Genomic DNA, 20,145 nt, shown 5'->3' with positions numbered 1-20,145 from the left:
TGGAGAGCGTGCCAGCAAGTACAAGATCTGTGTCTGTCTTTCTCCCTGTCCCTCAGAAATCGACTCACCGTGTGTCCATCTGATGATAGGATGCGGACATGCATATATTAAAATAAAGGGAGTGAACCTGATGGGGGGGCGAGTGTGTGAAGTGTCAGGAGACGGCATCAGGCCCAGATTAAGATCAAATAAATCCCAGAGTAAAATCTCATGCAATGTTCTGCTGTGACAAGCTCTAAAGTGTTTGAAAACCTATAAATGAGCCTTTTAGAACGCATGTAAGAACTCATGAGGAATGATTTTGTTTGTAGCATGAAATGTAATTCACTGATATTACATCCCGTTTGAGGAAGAAAACTATATATACAGACCAGTTATTTCTTGAAATATTATTTTTAAGTAGCATGTTAATTTTTTTACAAATCAACATATTTTATAATACATTTATATACTGTTATTTTAGATCATGTCTGGTTCTGAATTTATACGTTTCAATATAAGACACATTTTTATCATCTTTATTAACTAATACTTGAGGTATTTCTTTATGGCCTTCATGTTCAAATTATTTACCACATCTGGAAAAGCCAAAATCATCTATTACAAAACTAACATAAAAATAAGTTAGTTGACATTATCAAAATATGGGATATTCTTTCAAAATAGTCATTTCATTTAAAAAAAACTTGTTATTATTTCAATCTATCTGATAACAATTTTGTGAATTACTAAAGGATCTTTCTTTTCAAGAATGGAGAAAGAAATGATAGTAAAATGGAATGATGATATAAATAAATATTGAATATTTGTCCTTTCGTAGGTTAAACCAAGAAGTTCTGATTTCCTTTTGCTATTATTATGTAGTCAACAGCACAGAGAAATCAGCATTACTGTAATATTCCCTATGATATAGCATGTTCACTAAGCATTTTATCTAGTGATATTAACACTGTCAAATGATAATTTATCTTTTACAAATAGTGCAAGACTTTGAACTTTTTCCAAAGTGCTTTGGCGGTTTTTACGTTGATAGCAACTTGGCCTTTTGACCATTACCCAGCTAGGAAGGTTGTGTGAACCTGCTGGATGCAGACAAACCAATGGGTCAAAACTACCGGCAATGGAGATTCCAGTTAAAATCTATAAAAAGCGTGTAATCTCTGAAACATCCCTTGTTGACAAAGAACAAAAAAACAAATATATTAGGAGTAAACTTTCTATCCCATTTTAGACTAATGCAACTGATCCATTTAGGGTGTCATGGTTTAGAATTGTAACGTATGAGAGTTGTTTTATCAATAAGAAAACAACCTAAGTTGATTTTCTTATCTTCTCAATGGAGCATTTTAGTTCTTTTCTTCCTCAAACTCACACTTTCACAATCTGCTATCACTCAATTCATATCAACAAGTAAAATTCACTGAGATTCAATAATAAATAAATAAATAAGAGTTCGAAGTATTGCAATTCTTAGTTGTTTGTAAACTAGCAGCACGGCCCAAAGTCTATCGGGAGTGGGAGTAAGACACTTGAATCTCTAGATCTGTGCCCAATTCACAGATCTATCTTTACCAAAGATAAGCATCTGCCACTTTCACTGTAGCAATAGCTTTGCAACCTGAATAACAAGGAAACTGTCTTAGATAAATAAGGAAAAAAGTCTCAGCATCTTCATACGACAAAATGGATAAGGTCCATTGTTCTACGGAAACCTGAGAGCAAAATCAAGCTTGGCTTTGCTGAACTCCTGACCTTGGCCACTGCAAATTCTGAGTCTTTATCTTGGGCATGCGGTACATGTCAACCAACAACCAGAAACCCCTTCTTAGGAGGATTTCTTTCTTCTTCCTTTGAGTTCTGGCCTCCACGTGACATCTTAAGAAATCACACCCTCTTGTTTCCATTACTTCATCTAAAATGACTTCCCTTTCTGCTGCTGTCTTCCTGTCTCTGGATTCTGCAGGAACGATTCGGTTCTTTTCTCTCTTCATTCAATCTCAATGGAAAAGAAATCTACTCTTTTATCTGTTGTCTCCGGAGCAATGATCATATTGGCTTGAGCTTTGACCTTTGACACGCAGACCGATATTCATATCAAATCCTTACGTTTATGTTGTTTCTGTTTGGAACTCATGGACGCTTCACAATTTTTACTTCCTGTATCCTAATCCAGCACATTTTCCCCCAATCTCCTATTATCTATTGATGTTTCTGTGCACCACACCGTTCCAGACTGCAGTGCTCCTGTTACGTAATGGACAGATTATGCAAAGGTACTTCTGAAAGTGAATCTTAAATTCTTTTTTCTTAAAGATTTATTTATTTTTATTGTAGAGTCAGATATACAGAGAGGAGGAGAGACGAGAGAGGAAGATCTTCCATCCAATGATTCACTCCCCAGGTGGCCACAATGGTTGGAACTGAACTGATCGGAGTCAGGAGCCTCTTCCGGGTCTCCCATGCAGGTACAGGGCCCCAAGGCTTTGGGCCATCCTCGACTACTTTCCCAGGCCACAAGCAGGGAGCAGATGGGAAGCAGGGCTGTCGGATTAGAACCGGCGCCCATATAGGATTCTGGTATGTGCAAGGTGAGGACTTTAGCCACTATTAATGCATCAGGTCCAGGAATCTTAAATTCTTCCAAGTAGTCCTGCCCTACATAGTTTCCGTTTGTTTTCCTGGTTTGAGGCGTTACACTTTTAGACCTTTCTATTGTACAAGCATAGTAAGCAACACTACATCTATATCTCTACTTTCAAATTACATATATTTTGCAAATTCTCTCTCTGCTACATTCCCTCTATACTTTTGTCTTTTTAACTTGGAAAATGTCAGACTTTGTCAAAATGCAACTGAAGTTCTACCCTCTTCCTGAAACTTCTTGAATGTACCAAGATACTTGTCCTTCTAAATAGTATTTCCTTTTCTGTATCACAAGGGTGTTTTTCAACTCTTGTCACAAGTGTCTATATGGATGACACACTTTCTCCCAGTTACAATTTACACTGTTTAGATAAACATTTATTTTATTTTCTTTTGGCCATTATATAAGAAAGCACCATTTGATATCTGAGGTCTCATATTTTTTTTCATGACTATTATTAGTTTAGGGATAAATATGAAGCAATTGACAAATTACATGCTGGAATTCATTTGCCAACCGATATGGAATTGGGGATACACTTGTTGTTTCATAAAGGATAAAATAATCACTATCCAACTATTTCTGATCCATGATTTATCAGAAAAAATAGCTTGAAAGGCTGTACATTGGGAGATGATTTTGACCCTTCTGTTTAGGGGACATTATAACCTGTGTTAACTCAGACACTGGTCTTGCCCTTTCTGTGTTCCTCACATGACTGAGTGGAATGGGTAATTGCACAGAGCCAAAAGGGTGCTAGAAAAATATAAGACAAAACTATTCATGGATTGAAACATTTGAGGGCCTTCAATAAACTGTTAAAAAATTCCATTTCCTGTTGACTTTTAGAAGTCCTCACGTATTTCACGTTAAGACAGTAACTATAGGGCCCGGCGGCGTGGCCTAGCGGCTAAAGTCCTCGCCTTGAAAGCCCCGGGATACCATATGGGCGCCGGTTCTAATCCCGGCTGCTCCACTTCCCATCCAGCTCCCTGCCTGTGGCCTGGGAAAACAGTTGAGGACGGCCCAATGCATTGGGACACCGCACCCGCGTGGGAGACCCGGAAGAGGTTCCAGGTTCCTGGCTTCGGATCGGCGCGCATCGGCCCGTTGCGGCTCACTTGGGGAGTGAATCATCGGACGGAAGATCTTCCTCTCTCTCTCTCCTCCTCTGTGTATATCTGGCTGTAATAAAATGAATAAATCTTTAAAAAAAAAAAGACAGTAACTATAACCACACAATGAGAAGATTTCTTTTAACCATACAACCTGCAACCTTTTCAGCTAAAAAAGAAAAATCAAAAAGCAGTAACATCTTGTCATGAATGACCAGATTTGAAATAAATTCTTCACATCACTCCATCAATTCCAAGAAATAACATGGTGGTTTTGTTCATGCTCTTCACAAAACCAGGATGTGGAACATGGGTGAACGAAAGAGAGAGACAAAATTGGACACTAACAAAAAAATCAATATGAATTTGTCAGTCTATCCGATTATGTGTTTTAATTCTTACCGATGTCTGTTGTGTGCTAGGTTAACAGGTTCTAGAAACCCAAACCAAGCTCAGAGCTGAAGCTGGCTTGGTTAGGTTTTATTTGGTCAGTGTTGTGTTTTGAAAACTGGACATCCATGCCTGTGGGTACGAGGCAAATTTTGAAGTTCACAAGAGTTTGTGAACTATTTCATCTTCTTAGAGCAGCTTAACATTTTCAACCCTGCTGTTGAATGTGCCACCCTGTTTCAGGATTTCAGTGAGTATGCTTCCCCCAGTCTAGCTTCTTTCAATCTGACATTCTGCTGAATAGGTTTAATTTCACTGGGTCATGCATTCTAGATCATCTATCAAGTCATTTTAATTTGTATTAAAACTGCAGTCAATTTTTTGAGACGTACTGGCACAGCTTATACTAGAAATTCTTGCAAGTGTTTTCTAAGAGTCAAATCTAAATTTTTGCAGACAGAGAAGATCTGTGAGATAACCAAATAGTATGAGTTTTACAGATATCATGCTTGCCATAAAGTGCAACAGTTTACTAAGCAAAGCAACTAATTGATCAGTTTACCAAAAGTTCACGAATCAAAATGAAACACAGTGTTCAATACATATAATTGTTTCACTTTTCCTGGTTTTAATCAAAGTGTAGCTATTTATTTCCCTTTACCACAAACAAACAAACAAACAAACAAAAAACTCATTTGCTTATACATCCAAAACATCTCAATAAACTTTTTGGACATAATTAAAAGTAGTTGTATCTACAAATCTTCAAATCTATAGATAGTCTTTGTTCAAACTTGGATGTGTGTAACATAGCAATGTATTCATATTACCTATACCTTACATTTGCAGCATTTTGTACAAGGTCTCTTCTGTGTCATCTATAATCAGGTTTGTGTGAAAGACATAACATTACTAGCTACTATGGATTATGGAACAGGTAGGTACCCATAGCCCAAACAAGACAGAAATAGAATGATGATGAGAAATACTGTTAGGTTTTACTCTTACCTTCTTAATGGTCTTCTCAATCAGCATGTCTCCCACTGGCATGAGGACACCTCCAAGGATGGCCAGCACTGCACCGACCACGGCCCCAGCAATCAGCCCACAGTTCCGATCGCAGCCCATGTTTCTGATGTGCGGGGTGAAGCAGCTGCTTCCTCTGTCCAACTCCCAGGTATGATTCAGGTATTTTTTTTTAACCAGATCTTGTTCTGTCATTAGAAAGAGACCATAAAACAGAAGCATAAATATCAGTACGAAAAGATCAAAGTACAAAGATAATTTTGCCAGTTACCAACGCACTAATGTTTTGTCCTACAAACTGACTTTCTGGGTGTTTCTTCTCATTCTTGCCCCTAAGTAGCTGGAGTGGCAGAAATAATGTCATAGACCACTTTTCTTCGAAATCCTATTCTGAATTTTCTTCTCAGAAATGATGAACATACCGCAACCTTATCGGAGGTGAACCATGCACCTCTAATCTCTCAGCTGGGAGCAATCGGTTGCATCCTCGCCCTCTATCTGACTGCTCCACATAAACACAATCCCCCCCACCCTCTCTGTTGTTCTCCTGCAGACGGACTCTGGGTGAATGGACATCTTCTCTTACAGTCAAGCAAGGAGGAGGGGTAAGGCATTCTTGTCTTTTTAAAAACCAATTTTTTTTCAACTATACCTTATTCACAAATGAATGGGATCTTACAGGAAACAATCCGAGGAGTCTCCGAAGGAATCAATTCTATTAATCATTTGTCAGCTGTTAAAACAAACAAACAAACAAAGGTATGGGTAAATAGAGAATATGATTGCTTGAATACACTGTTAAAAGAAGATCTCCTTTCCATGGATGTTGAGTTCATGTTTGAACTGTTTGCCTTACAAACAGTATTCAGAATACTGATGCAAAGGAAATAAAAAATTTTTTAAAAATGTGTTGTTAATATTTCTTTGGAATAGCTGGTTGGTGTAGAATATTTGAACTCCATGTGGAAGGCAGAAGGTAATGACCAGGGTGGCTTTCTCACCAGGCTAGAAGCTTTTTACATATTCAACTGAGACACTTTTTCCTCACTTGCAGTTAATTCATGCCATTTCTCTGAAACGCAACTGGTTGGCTCTACGTTGTACTTCATCTAAATCATGTCAGTTACGGTATCTTTACCTTTATATGATTATTGCTTAAAGACAAGAATAAAGCATGGATGCTGCTTACAATAAAACTCCAATTCTTGAAGGCACTTCAGTAGAATTATTTTGGTTGCGATGGGATTTTGTTATTGACTGGTCACGGACACACAGAAAGTGCTTTGGAACTTATGAAGAAATATTCTCCAGGTGTAAATGTAACCCCGTGGTTAAGTCACCCATATTCCATATCAGAAGATTCAACTCTGGCTTCTGACTGCAGTGTCCTGCTCTTAGAGACCCTGGGATGTCACGAACATGGCTTGGGTAACTGGATCTCTGGCATTAACAGGGGAAACTTGGCTTGAGCTACTAGGTTCTAACTACAGCCTGGCTCAGTCCCAGCTATTACAGACATCTGGGGAGTGAACCATATGATTGACTTTCTCTTCTTACTCCTATTACTTATTTAATGGCCAAAGAAAACATAGATGCCATCCGACAAAGTCTGTGTCTGATGTTCACATGGAATAAGGCTGCTAAAAAGTTTTACAATTTCTTTCTTTTCAGTTTATTGAAAAAAAATAGAAAAGAAGGATAAGCTTGGGAAAACAGACATGGATTTTCCTGTCCCTGGTTCTCTCTCAAAATGCGGGTGACAGAAGAGGTTAGGCCACAACAAACCCAGGGGACTGGAACTCCATCAGGCATTTCAGGCAGGTGGTCAGAGCCCAAGTACTTTTTCAGAATTATTATTCACCAGCTTCCAGTAGCATCCTTTCAAGAATGATGATGGTTTTTCAAATCATTTATTTATCTGGGTGGCAAAGATACAGACAAAGGGAGACACAACGGAAAGAAGAATTTTGATCTCCTGGTTTGCTTCCCAAATGGCCACATTGTCTACAGCTGAAGAGCATCAAAGCCAGGAGCTTCTTCTAGGTCTCCCAGACACTTGGGCTATCGTTTTCTGCTTTCCCAGGCCCATGTTCAGAGAGCTGGCCCAGAGGGAGAAGACGGGGTCTCAAGTTGATAGACGTGTGGGATGTGGGTGTGGCAGGCAGCCTCTTTGCCACAAAACTGAAAGCCAAGCTCTTGAGATATAACACTGGTCCCTCCCACAGTATGTGTTTCCAGCAAGCTAGAACTGAGAGCAGAGCTAACATTTGGGAAGAATGCAGGAATTCCTAATGGTTGCTTGCCTGCTGCTCATAACAATCACCTCTGCTCCCAGAGATTGCAATAAAAAGTATATTTACCAGTGGTCTCAGCTACCTCCTCCCTCCTGACTCTTCTGCCACCCGTAGCTTTTTTTTTTAACAACAGAAGTTTCACTCTCTCTATTTTAGCGATGTTTATTCCCACTTGAGAAACCATTCAGTTTCTCAGAAGTATGAAATCAGCTAAGAACGTAATGGCAGAAATCACTGTTTCCAGATAAGTGCTTGGTAGATCTATTTAAAAAGCGATTTATGTATTTTTATTGGAAAGGCAGATCAGATTTGTGGAGAGGAGGAGAGAAAAAGGAGAAAGCTTCTCCATCTGCTGATTCATTTTTGAAATGGTCCCACTGGCCAAAGCCGAGCTAATTCCAAAACAGATTTGTCCAGGTCTACCACATGGAAGCAGAGTCCTAAATCTTTGGGCCATCCTCTGTTGCTTTCCCAGGCCACAAGCAGGGAGCTGGATGGGAAGTAGAGCAGCGGGGACACAAACTGGTACACAAATGATGTCGGGGTGCTTCCAAGGTGAGGCTTCAGCCTTTGAGCCATCACGCCGGGGCCCTATTTACTCCCTCTATCCTTCAGGATTTCCCAACCCTTTCCTCTTATTTAGGATTCTCTCATTGTTTGTCATGGAATTCCACAAACTCAGTGACCCTGAAGGCATAGAAACTAAACTTGTTAACATTGTCCCATGTTATTTTCTCAATGTAAAAGGAAACTACATAAGCATAAATATGTGCTTAATCTTTGTTGTGCACTTTTCTGCCCCTCTGAATAAGTGGGAATGATTTTTTTTTTTATTAATCATGTGGAGAAGAAGAGAAAGAATAACTTCCCTTCTTTCTGTGTCCCCTCCTGTGACTGTCAGGTATGGCCGTTATGCAAGAGCATAACTTGTTTAAAGTTGATGATAAAGACAGAATATTATGAAATAGAGTATTTCCTTTGCAAGTATAATTACAAAGTCATTAAGCTTTTTTCTTAGATTTATTTATTTTAAAGACAAGATGACAGAAGGAGAGAGAGAGAAATCTTCTTGTAGGTTTTCTTTCCTAGTGGCTGCAGTGGCTAGGACTAGACAAAGCCAGAAACCAAGAACTCTGTCCCAGTCTACCACATGAGTGGTAGGGGTACAAGTCCTTAAGCCATCACCTTGTGGCTTCTTAGGAATATTAGCAAGGGACTGGATGGAAAGTGGAGCAAACGTGATTAAGAATGGCACTCCGATGTTGTAAGCAAACAGCGTAATCTGTTGAACCATATCAGCCCCTTCAACTACTTTTCTTGAAACATAATCTTTTAGTAATTGCTAAATAGAAAATTCTTACTCTGGTGTGATGTTCTGTGTGCTTAAAATCAACAATCATAAATGCAAGCTATTCTTAAGTAAGCAAGATAAATACAGCTGTCCAAATTGAGTGCACAGGTTAGAAGGCCAAAGATCAATTTGCCATTCTCTTGCCAAACGGCAGCGCATAATTCACTTAATCTGTTTGTACCTCAAAGTCCCCATATTTACAGTGGTCTGTGAAGATGAGACCAGCAATTCTAAGTTGGACAGCTGAGTCACCGTATCATGTCTGTTTGGAAGATCATTAAGCATGGGAACAATATCGCAGCAGTAATAGGGACCCCAGTGCCCTCACTTCCAGTATGGTCACCCTACTCTTGCGTGGCCCTCTCCTTTTTCTCTGTTAGCATGCTCTAGGAGAACTTACAGGAATCTATGGCTTTTGCAAGCCCATAGAAAAGAAGAGAAGTGAAGGAGAGGCCTGTGTGGGCATATGACATGGCAGTTAAGATATCGTGTCCCATGCTGATGGTTTGGGTTCAAGTCTTAGCTCCACTGCACACTTCGGGACATGGCAGGTGACACTTCAACAGTGTGGTTATCTGCCACCTTTGTGGAGAACGTGGACTGAGTTCTGTGCCCTGGCTTACAACCCAGGCTAGTAGGCCAGTGTGGACATTTGGAAAGGGAGGCAACAGATATGACCTCTCCACGGCTGGCTGGCTGGCTGGCTGGCTGGCTGGCTGGCTGTCCTTCCTCAAAATCCCTGCCCCTCAGGGAAAGAATAAAATAGCATGAGGAGGCAACAAATCCTCTGCCAAATTTGTTTTGTGATGAGAATGCGAATCTATTTTCAAAAATATATTATTCAAGGATGAAGTCATCTCTTTTTGAAAAGCAATTTTATACCCAAAGCAAACTTTGTTAAAAAAAACATTGTCTTACTTGAGTGTTACTTTCATTCTATGAGATAGTCCAGAAAATGATCTAAACATCAAAACCATGAGGGCTGGAGTTGTGACCCAGTGGGTAAAGCTGCTGCTTGCAATTGTCACAGCTATTCTACTCTCCATCCAATTTCCTACTTATTGCTTGGGGGAAAAAATCAGTTGAAGATCTGCATGAAGCTTCCGGCTCCTGGTTTTAACCTCATCCCCAGTTCTGGTTGTTGCAGCTCTCTGGCAAGTCAGCCAATAGATGTAAGATTCTCTCTCTCTCCTCCCCCCCTTTCTCTCTTCCTCCTTATCTGTCCCTCTCCGTTTCTGTTACTCTTGCAGGTATAAATATTTGGAAATATATAGTTGCCTTGCTGTAAACAGCTAGAAAGTGCCTGATTTTGTCCCTTTCCAGATTTTGCCACAACCTTGCTGAGACTCTATCTGATCTATTCTATAATCAGTTTTTTTTTTTTAATTCAGCGGTCCCCATGCATGCCCATGTGGTACAGGGAAGAAAGGAGTTTTGGCAGTGCCTGCTGGAGGAGTTAGCATAGCATACAGACCACTTTAGACACACAGTACCAGAGATGTGTGCTCTGAGCCCAGACTTATTGCACAATGGCCAGGTCAGGGTACTGCCTGTATTCTGCCTACTTTAAACATAAAAAGGAAGTAAGATTGTGCACTCACCCACTACTTTTTGTCAAATTCATTAGAAAACAATAGTATGACGTGATCTACTCTCTTGAATCATATGGCTAAAAAGCTTATTTAGGTAAGGGTAGACTGAATGATACATAAAGAAAGGTGAAAGTATTAACCTTTAGTTCATGATTGCATCCGTAGTCTCACTCTGGAGAGACACATTGATTGAACTTGTCTACTCTTTCATTTTCAACTGATCAGCTTTCTCTACTTTGGTGTACCTTTCTGATTTTCCCCTAAGCACAGGAAAATATTTGACATTCTTGAGGGTCATTCACTCTCATGCAGTGCGTTGGCACCCAGGAGTAACGGGATATTACCAATGTAATCATACTTCATCCTTATGCTGCATACTGCATGATGATGAGTTTCCTTCTTCTGAGGTTAAGGAGGACACAACACAGGTGAGAAAGCCAGTGAGTACGGAGAGGTAAGGTCAGGTTACACAGAGCATTGAACAGCTTCTTCCACTCACTTATTATCAGAGGAAAAGGTATAGTTTCTCTCCACACTGTCATCAAATTTAGCTATTTATAGACTGTACAGTTTGAGCATTAGAGTCTCAATTTTCTTAGTAGCATGCCTTCTTACACATGAAATCGATCAAGAAGTTCACTTGCTAATTTTGGATTAAATTTTATTTTATGTTTTATCGTCTTCTGACGTTTACAAGAAACAGAAAGTTTTGATGTCACAATTTACTTCTTATTTAAAACTTTAAAATATGGAGAGCAGATCATGAGAGGCAATTCTTGGGATTTAAATAAGGAAGAGGGAGAAGGGGGCAGATTTTAAGACGCCACTCATCACACAGCTTTCCTGATTCTCAAGAGTATAAAGTGGTCCTGGTTGATAGATGATAAATTCCAGTCCTGTTCAGAACTCACAGTCAGATTCTCATCCTTGGGGCTGTCTTTGAGAGAACAGAGAAAGAAATTCTTGGATTTTTTTTTCCTTGCTGTCAATTTAATGGAGTGTTTCTATAATGATACTACAAGCAAAATCTCTTTCCACTATTTTGGGAACTTAACGAACTGAGCTTTTTGCAAAGCTTAGAGTAGGTTAAGTTATAAGAAGCCTCTGGTAAAAGGTCAAAACATCAGACCAAATCCTTGGAGAAGTTATAATTATTCCCAGGCGTGAATAAAGCTGTGTTCCCTGGGAAACTCCATCCAGAAAAGGCGTAGCCCAGTGGTAACATTTTCAGGATAGGAGTCATGAAATTGGAAATAGTTTCAGATGTCCAGGGTTTTTTGTGCCATAAATAAGTCTCAGGGCCCACATGATTGATGTTTTCTTACTGATTGTTACATGTCCAAAGTTTCCTATTATTTCCATAGCACTTCTCTCTACTTTTTGTTTATTCAGGATATAAAATTAGACCACCCACTTAACGCTGTCATTTTTATAATACACAGATTCTTCCGCACCAAATAAATACAACACGTGCCCATAAAATCCAGTTTGTGGAGTGTCTGAGGATGGTTTACTTAACAATAGATTGAAAAAGAACTGCTAAATTAGCTTGCAAAATGAGCAACATTTTTTTTCCACGCTGTTACTCTGTATCAACCATGCCATGGTTCCCTAGAAATGAATGAAATACAGACCCAATCCAAGATAGTAGAAATAGGTGCATACTAATCATTTTAATCCAGTTATGTTTCATCATTGGAGACAGAAGGTCTTTTGATCCATCTTCACAAAGTCTTTTTCAAATATGTAACTCTCAAACTTGAATCCCAATCCCCAAAGGCAGAGAAAAACTAATTGGAGTAAGCCAGAATGGCACCTTTTCACACTTTCAGGTATTCCACATTTGGGCTCTAAGTTACTCTATGAAACCAATGGTTCTGCACAGAATGCTTAAATAAGAGAACTCTAAGATCAGCAACATCCAGTGCTATAGAAGTTAACCACAATCTACTTACTTCCTTGGATGTGCCTGTCTATACTATACAACATCTGAAGGTAAAAACAAACAATAGAAAAACTGAACAGACACTTGTAACATAGCACAATGTGATTCGGTAAAATGTTTTTCTCAAATATCTCACTTAAAAATAATTTTGTAATCATACAATTATAATATAAATATCTTGAATTTTATATATCATACTTACGTTACTTCTAAAAATCGAGTCTTTCTAAATCGAGTCTTAGAGGCTTTTGAATCAACAATTAACATGAGTTCCAAATAACTTTTTTAGGCTCAGACTAATTTAAACAGGATTGTCTGGAAAAATTCTCCCTCTTCAATGCTATATGAAAAATGTCATTTTTTTTTTTTCACCAATGCAATTCTACCATAAACTGAAAAACTCCTGAGTTTGCAGTGGTTGATGTTTTGCACTTCATGTCAGCAAATGTAAATTGAGTTTTGATCTTAGAATTAGTTTGTTTCAGGTTTTCTCTATTGTTTTCATAGATCACATAAAATTGAAAGTACTACATAAAATCAAATGGGGTAATGTTCGAAATTCTCATGGAGAGTGCTACTTGGAGATGGTATGAAATGTTATCTTAAATAATAACAACAGCAGTGAAATATTATACTAAACACAAACATATTATAAAAATAGTCATAATTATTTCAAGACCCTTTATAGTAAAATTTAATGACATGCATATACGTGCATACACACATGTGTATATGAAATGAAAATACCATGCAAATGGAAATGCAACTAAAAACTTGAAACAATGTCACTCAAAAGTTTCAGCAGAATTTTCAGTTAGTGAACTAAAACATCTTGTGATTCATCTAAACAATGATACAATTAGTCCTTTTAGACAATGAAAGACAACACGCACAAGCATATACAGCAAATATACTCAAGTGAATATGGGCAAAACTTTCATAAAAAGTAAGGAAGGTGAATCAGAGACTGAGTTCTGAAGTTCTCAGTCCTCTCAGTACAAGGACTTCTCCACTTGTTAACACAGCCGTCTGTCTAGGCTATGCCCTTAGCTGGTGGTTCTGTGTTTGCAGGTTAAAAGAAATTTTAGCAGGTTAAAAGAAATTTCTGTATGCCACCCATTTTCAATATTTCCTTTTGATTTACTTTAAAGCAATACTTAAGACAATATTCTACTTTGAAAGACATCGTTGACATAACTGATGTAAGAAAGGACCACAAATCACAAAATTCTTTCAATATATTACTTCATTCCGGAACCCCTTTGAGATTTACTATATGAAATTTATGCCATTTACAGTTATTCGCGTATTTACTTATATAAATGAGCCTCTTAATTCTTCCAAAGTGAGCTATCCTTTATTTAAATCCTGTCATGTAATAAAACAATTCACTGGCTTGCCATAAGCATTTTAGTTTAACCTACTAGTACATTTTAAGCTAATTTACGCTAATTAATATCATGTTAATGTTTAAGGTTTATATAAATTTATATTAACAGTTACTTTATGGATTAAAGAAAAATGCTTTATCATCACATATCTGAAATAGGCACTGAATTGTACCCTAGACAAATTCAATTTCAACAAGCTGTGAAATTCAGATTGAACATTAAAGCAACTGGGCTCAGTAACGTAAAAAGTAGTTTTAACAATTACATAATACAGAGCATGTTGATCTGAGTGTCAGACATTAATGATAACAAATTCCATTATAATTATAATTATTATGATGACCTTCATATTTTAAACTAAGCATAATGTATGAATAGTCTAAAATAAGACAAAGGTATTTACAACAATCCAAACTGATGACAAATCATTTTAAGCACTAATAAATGAATGCAGATAAAAGATCAAATAGCAAAATGCTTTTTAACATAGTTTAAATAGGTTTTTAACATAAGATGTAAAACATCTGACATGCTGGAAAACATGACAAATCTAAACTTTAAATAAAGCCTAGTGATTTTAAAACAAGAACTATTGTTTTCTGTTGTTCTTATCCATAAAATTTCTTGGGAGTATTTCCATAGTAGTATCATCTCCCGTTAGTTCAGAGTGACACAACCTCTTTATCTTTAACTTAATTTATTTAAACAAAAGCCACATGACTTACCTTTAAAAGAGCCAAAAGTTATTTTTCAATCGAAAGCTGCAGCATTTGAATAGACAGTTCCTAACAGACTAAATGGTATCCTGCAGAAAAATCTCACACTGAAATTCTCATTACATAAGTGTGTGAGAGTTTAAATATGCCTTAAAAAAAATCCTACGTCAGATCCCACTAGGTGGCTTGCTGCCAGAGGAATTAAAAAAACAAAAGTAAAGAAAGAAGGAAAGAAAGCCACACCCATCATGCTTTGCTACTGGTGTGGCTCGTAAGATTCTATTTTTATGGTCAAGGGAAGACCCATCACCTGTAAGGAGAGCTACTCAGAGTACTTCTTGTTTTTCTTGGATATTTTCCCATTCAAGCCAGAGGCCAGAGAAACAAAGGAAGCTGGCTGTCAAAGCCATCTCTCATATATATCTCTTTTTTCCTGTAGAATCAGTATTCCAGATGTTGAACTGAGACTGGTGTGCAGAAACTGAGATTGGAAAGAAAATCTGTTTTCACTTCTCCATCACAACTGGGCTTGCAAAACTCGCCTTGTGATGTATAAAGAAAATGTTCCGGGCCCGGCGGCGTGGCCTAGCGGCTAAAGTCCTCGCCTTGAAAGCCCCGGGATCCCATATGGGCGCCGGTTCTAATCCCGGCAGCTCCACTTCCCATCCAGCTCCCTGCTTGTGGCCTGGGAAAGCAGTCGAGGACGGCCCAAAGCTTTGGGACCCTGCACCCGCGTGGGAGACCCGGAAGAGGTTCCTGGTTCCCGGCTTCGGATCGGCGCGCACCGGCCCGTTGCGGCTCACTTGGGGAGTGAAACATCGGATGGAAGATCTTCCTGTCTGTCTCTCCTCCTCTCTGTATATCCGGCTTTCCAATAATAATAAAATCTTAAAAAAAAAAAAAAAAAAAAAAAAAAAAAAGAAAATGTTCCTTGCTACAGGGCACGGACCTGAGGAGCTCAGAGACCAAGGATTTAGAAAATAATCGGGTACTCCGTCAATCAAAGATGACAAACAATTTAAAAGAGAGAGAGAGAAAAGGAAGCAACCTATTGTTCTCCTTGAATTGAATGTTTTTACCTGTTCATCTCGTTGTTAGTTTTAAGCTAGTTTCATGAGCATAGGAAAGTTGTCCTAGTAACAATAAATGGTCCTTAAGTCAAAAGGGGAACTATGGATTAATACTTAAATGCAAATACTATTGAGAATGATCTCCTGATATAAAAATGTATAGCACTCACTCATGGTCAAACTCATTTTTAGAACTAATCAGGAAGGACTTGGTCGTTGAAGATAGAAACCTCTTGACATCAGAGCTGTGTTCTTAGAAAGAACTTCTCAGAATCTTACCGGCAAATCTTCAGGAGGTTACATTGACAAGGATCTGACAGGGTAGCTACATAAATGCCTCAAGCCAACCTTGACATGAAGCATGCCCAAAATAGACAGACGTGTATTTAGCTGGTGAAGTTACAGGGAAGCCAGTGTTTGTCACAGGGCACTGTGCTGTCCCCTGCGGGCACTGGCTGACCATTGTGTATGCTGACTCAGCAGGCGACTCACACGATGGAAGTGGCCCAGCGTTTTGCAGCACCAGCACTGCTGGTGTTTCTGAAGGTATCATCATAGAAATATTTACTTATAAAATAATAGATCATAAAAATACTTCAGGTATATTAGAATGAGTTTTTTTTCCCCCAATTTAAGATGACATATCCAAGATGGAATAGAAATCATTTAGGGAAACCTATTATGTTTATTATTTTGATTGTGTTTACTATTTTATATTGTACATGATATGTTTATTATATATGACATTTATTATTTTATTTTATATGATAGATATTGTATTATTTTGATTTGAATGACTAATTTCTAGAAATTTCAGGAAACTTAAAAAAAGGCAATTGCCCTATAACTAGAACTCTTTCAAGGTTAGTTGTATGGTGTAAAAGGCAGTAGAGTATAAAGAATAATTTAATACTTATTTTGCTGAAAGATATCTGTCTTAATAGATACCTATTTGGTATTTAAAGCACTTTGACATAACTATTCTCTTTCTAATGTTAATTCTCTTTTGTGTATATACACAGAACAATATTGCAAATACAATAGGTTCTCAGATAAGACCTCTGAAGTTCATATTTTACAAGTATTGAAAGGACAGGTAAATCATATTAAAATGCAAATACTATTAGTAGATGGTACTTCAAAATAGACACAAAATAGAGGGCCACATTGACATTGGTCTTAATTGACTCCACATTGAACCAGTTACGTCATGCCATCCCAGGCACTGCAGAGGAAAATGTCACAAATTGCCATGAGCCATCCAGTCAAGCAAGCTGACATTCGTGGATAGCCTATCTATAGGAAGCTGACTGCACCAGACCCTGGAACTGCACTGCCAAGTCCAACCTGAAACCCTGGACTTTAAGAAAGTACGCACCTCCCACTCTTGTAATTGTTTCAGAACCAACAACATTGTGGTTTCATTTTAAAGCATGCATCTTGTGTTGAAGAAACATGTTTTAGAGGAGGGAAAACATTGATTTATGTGTGTCCATGACAATGCTACATACATATGTTAGAATGACAGAATAAAATTTGCAATGTACTTGAGGCAGCATATGCACTAGAAATTTCAGGACATAATCAAATCCTGGTGTTCCAGCACCTGTTCTGTGAGTGGGGGTTAGGATTGAAGCAATTATTCACTTATGTGATAGTTCATGTAGAATTTAAAAAAAAATGTGTAAAAATTAAACAAGTACCTTGTGGTTTGCATAGTTTTAGCCTTTGCTTATACTTCTACACAACTGTGGTATTTCTTTATACTTGTGGAATATTGTGGTTAGTGGTGAATTAAGCCTGTGATTATTGAATAGATAGAAAATACGTTTTTGCCAAAAAAAAAAAAATTGAAGGAAGAGTTTGAGTGGGAGAAAAATAAAGAGGAAGGGAATTATGGTTACCTTAGAATAGCACCAATGAAATACATGAAATGTGTTGTCTGTATGAATATATATATATATATATATATATATATATATATATATATATCTTGTCACACGGTTGCCACAATCAAACTGAATAGTATATCCACTTTTCAAAATCAATGGGGAGAACAAACAGTGGTAAGAGCAGGATCCTGCCACTCCTGGAAGCCCTGGGGTGTACACACTGTCCTCTAGCGCTGTGGATCCCTTCCTGCTAGCTTCCTTTGCCTAGGTCCTTCTCTGTTTTCTCCCTGCAGATCAACTCTTGCTGTTGGACATACTCTACAGTTGACCTGTGTTGTCTTGTCTCTGTTAGAACTCTGTGCTGTGTCTGGGTAACCTCACTGCTGAATGCCCAAGGTTTAGAAGGGGCAGATGAATGGACATACACACAACAGTGACAAGAATGATAACATTTTAAAATGAATGAAAATGAATGGGAAGCAGAGGCTTCCCAGTGCTGTGTCTAGCATTGATCTATGTGGTTTGACTGGGATTTAAATTATATGTTCAGAAGCTGAATGGGCCCAAGTATAAAATTGGAATTCATTATTTCCTAAATGGATGGTTTATTGTTCACTACTTTATGTCTCTCAACTACCATGGAAACCACTCTTTCTCTTAATATTGTAATTGAGCATTCACAAAGAGGATTGAGTATAGAGCAATATAATATTTTTTTTGTTTGAAAAGTAATTGTTGATTATCATGAGCTAGTAAACATAGGTTGTAAAAAATGTATTAAATATCAGTAAGAAATAGTAAAAGTTATAGGAAGGAATAAAAGGAGAAGGCATTTTCAACTTCCAATTCTATTCCCCACAACTGACCACTGTTTTATCATACACAATATATATGCTTCCCTGTGATTTTAAGCTCACCTTCTTTGTACATGTGGTCACACCTAGACCGACTCATAATATTTTCTGCCACTTACTTCTCTTATCATATGCCTTGGAAGTCTTGCCATAGCACAAACAGGGTGAACTCTTTTCCCACTATTGCAAACGAGTTTACACGAATAGTCCATCTATTCAACGTCTATTTACCCTATTCATTAGACATTTCCATTTCTAGTTCTTTACTCTTAAAAAATACATAATACATCTTGCAAATGGGATTTTATGTACTTGAGCAGGGCTATCAGTAAAAGTGGGGTTAGTTCTTTACTGTTTTTCTATATTTTTTTGTTTGTAAAGGGCATTTTTGACAAATTAATTGTTCCTAATGTGCACAACAATACGGGAGAAGTCTGTCTCTCCATCACCACATTGATTGATTCTATACGTTTTTACTAAGTTTGTTGATCAATAAAGCATTACTATATTATTAAATCTAACTGACTCAGGTAATGGAAGACTCTTCTTCCTCTCTGTCTCCCTCTTTCCCTCCCTCCTTGTGGCTCTTCCATGTAAAGAAATCTAAAAAAAAAAAAGTGATGCCCAATTTTCACCCTTTTTATAGGTTATTTGTGCCCCTCTTTTTTTTTAATTAAGAAAGAAGTCTCCTGTCTTGCATATTTCACTATCTTAATAGTGTCAAAGCTTTCTATATTTTACTGTCTGTTTTAACTAGAGAGATTTTTGATGCCTATTTCATTAATTTCCATTCGCTTTGTTTTAAAAAGTATGTCTTTTCTTGGAAGCCATTCTCCACCATATCCATGTGAAGAATTTTATCTTGTTTTTCTAGCATTTTTATGGCTTTTATGTATCCTTTATTGCAGTTTTAGGAAGTAAGCTGGGTTGTGCCCTTTAGCATTTGTGAAGCAAAAGAGGAAGAATTACAAACATTGCAACATATTTGAGAAGCCAATGATGACGCATTACAAAAGTTCTGGAAGACAGAGCACATTGCCCAATTTCCCATCACAGAATTATTCGCATTAGGGTTTGTAAAATGAACGAGATGTAGTACTTGTGTTTCTAATGTCTTGTTTTGTCCAAATGGATAACCATAAGGAACAACCTACAGCTGCCATCTCAAGAGGAAATCGGATGCTGGATTTACACTGCCAATGGCAAAGCTGTGTGTGGATACCAATATTGGTATCTTATGATTGTAGATAATATCTCACATATTCTAAGTGTCTTTTTTTTGTCTTGTTTACAACTCAGCCCATGGAAAACATTTTAGTGTAACAGAAATTGTGCTAGATTTAATGGGTAAAGATTAAAAACTGATGAAGATGATGATACAGTGAAAGAATTCACACACAGGGAGCTGGGAGTCTGCTGGATGGTGAGGTGAGCGTGTGGCTAATTTTCCTTCGTTGACTAATCACAACTCCTTACCAGGCTCTTGAGATAACTAGCTGAGGACTTAAAGGTAGCATATGCCAACACTAGACTCGCTCAAGAACCTATGCTCTTTCAGATAAATGGTAAAAATGTTCTTGATCAATGTCAAGGCTGGTGCATTCTTTTCACAGTGTTTTTGCAGGTTAAATGCTTTTAATGTCTTCAGATATTACATTGAGAGGTAAATAAAACCTGAACACAATCAGTAATGGGCAGGGAAACTTGTGTTGGTGGCAATTAATAGAATTCTTTTCAAACTGAAAACAAATTTTGTTCTAATGACCTCCACATTATCTAAAATCATAACTAAGGCCAAATTTGTAGGGAATAAGTCACAGTGGAGATTTATGCATGTTACATGCCAATATGTGGAGTTTCTAAAG

General features: G+C 37.8%; 1 protein-coding gene across 2 annotated transcripts in view; it reads right to left on the bottom strand.

Annotated features, from left to right (window-relative positions):
- The window catches only part of CD36 (CD36 molecule), a 66,823-nt gene that overhangs the window by 22,080 nt on the left and 24,598 nt on the right, over window positions 1-20,145 (bottom strand). The window contains exons 1-3 of one of the 2 annotated variants that reach the window (XM_004591438.3): window positions 14,474-14,631; window positions 5,828-5,908; window positions 5,158-5,363 (exon numbers count right to left, since the gene is read on the bottom strand). In XM_004591438.3, coding sequence (XP_004591495.2) covers window positions 5,158-5,277 — 120 coding nt within the window. In that variant the 5' untranslated portion in view covers window positions 5,278-5,363; window positions 5,828-5,908; window positions 14,474-14,631. Of the gene's footprint in view, window positions 1-5,157; window positions 5,364-5,827; window positions 5,909-14,473; window positions 14,632-20,145 lie in introns of those variants that run through there. The other variant, XM_012928773.2, reaches the window with a different exon arrangement.

The sequence above is a fragment of the Ochotona princeps genome, chromosome 32, assembly GCF_030435755.1.
Source record: "Ochotona princeps isolate mOchPri1 chromosome 32, mOchPri1.hap1, whole genome shotgun sequence".
In the NCBI taxonomy this organism is placed as follows: domain Eukaryota; kingdom Metazoa; phylum Chordata; class Mammalia; order Lagomorpha; family Ochotonidae; genus Ochotona; species Ochotona princeps.
Note: the sequence above shows the minus strand (reverse complement) of the source record. Positions and strands in the feature narration are given on the sequence as shown.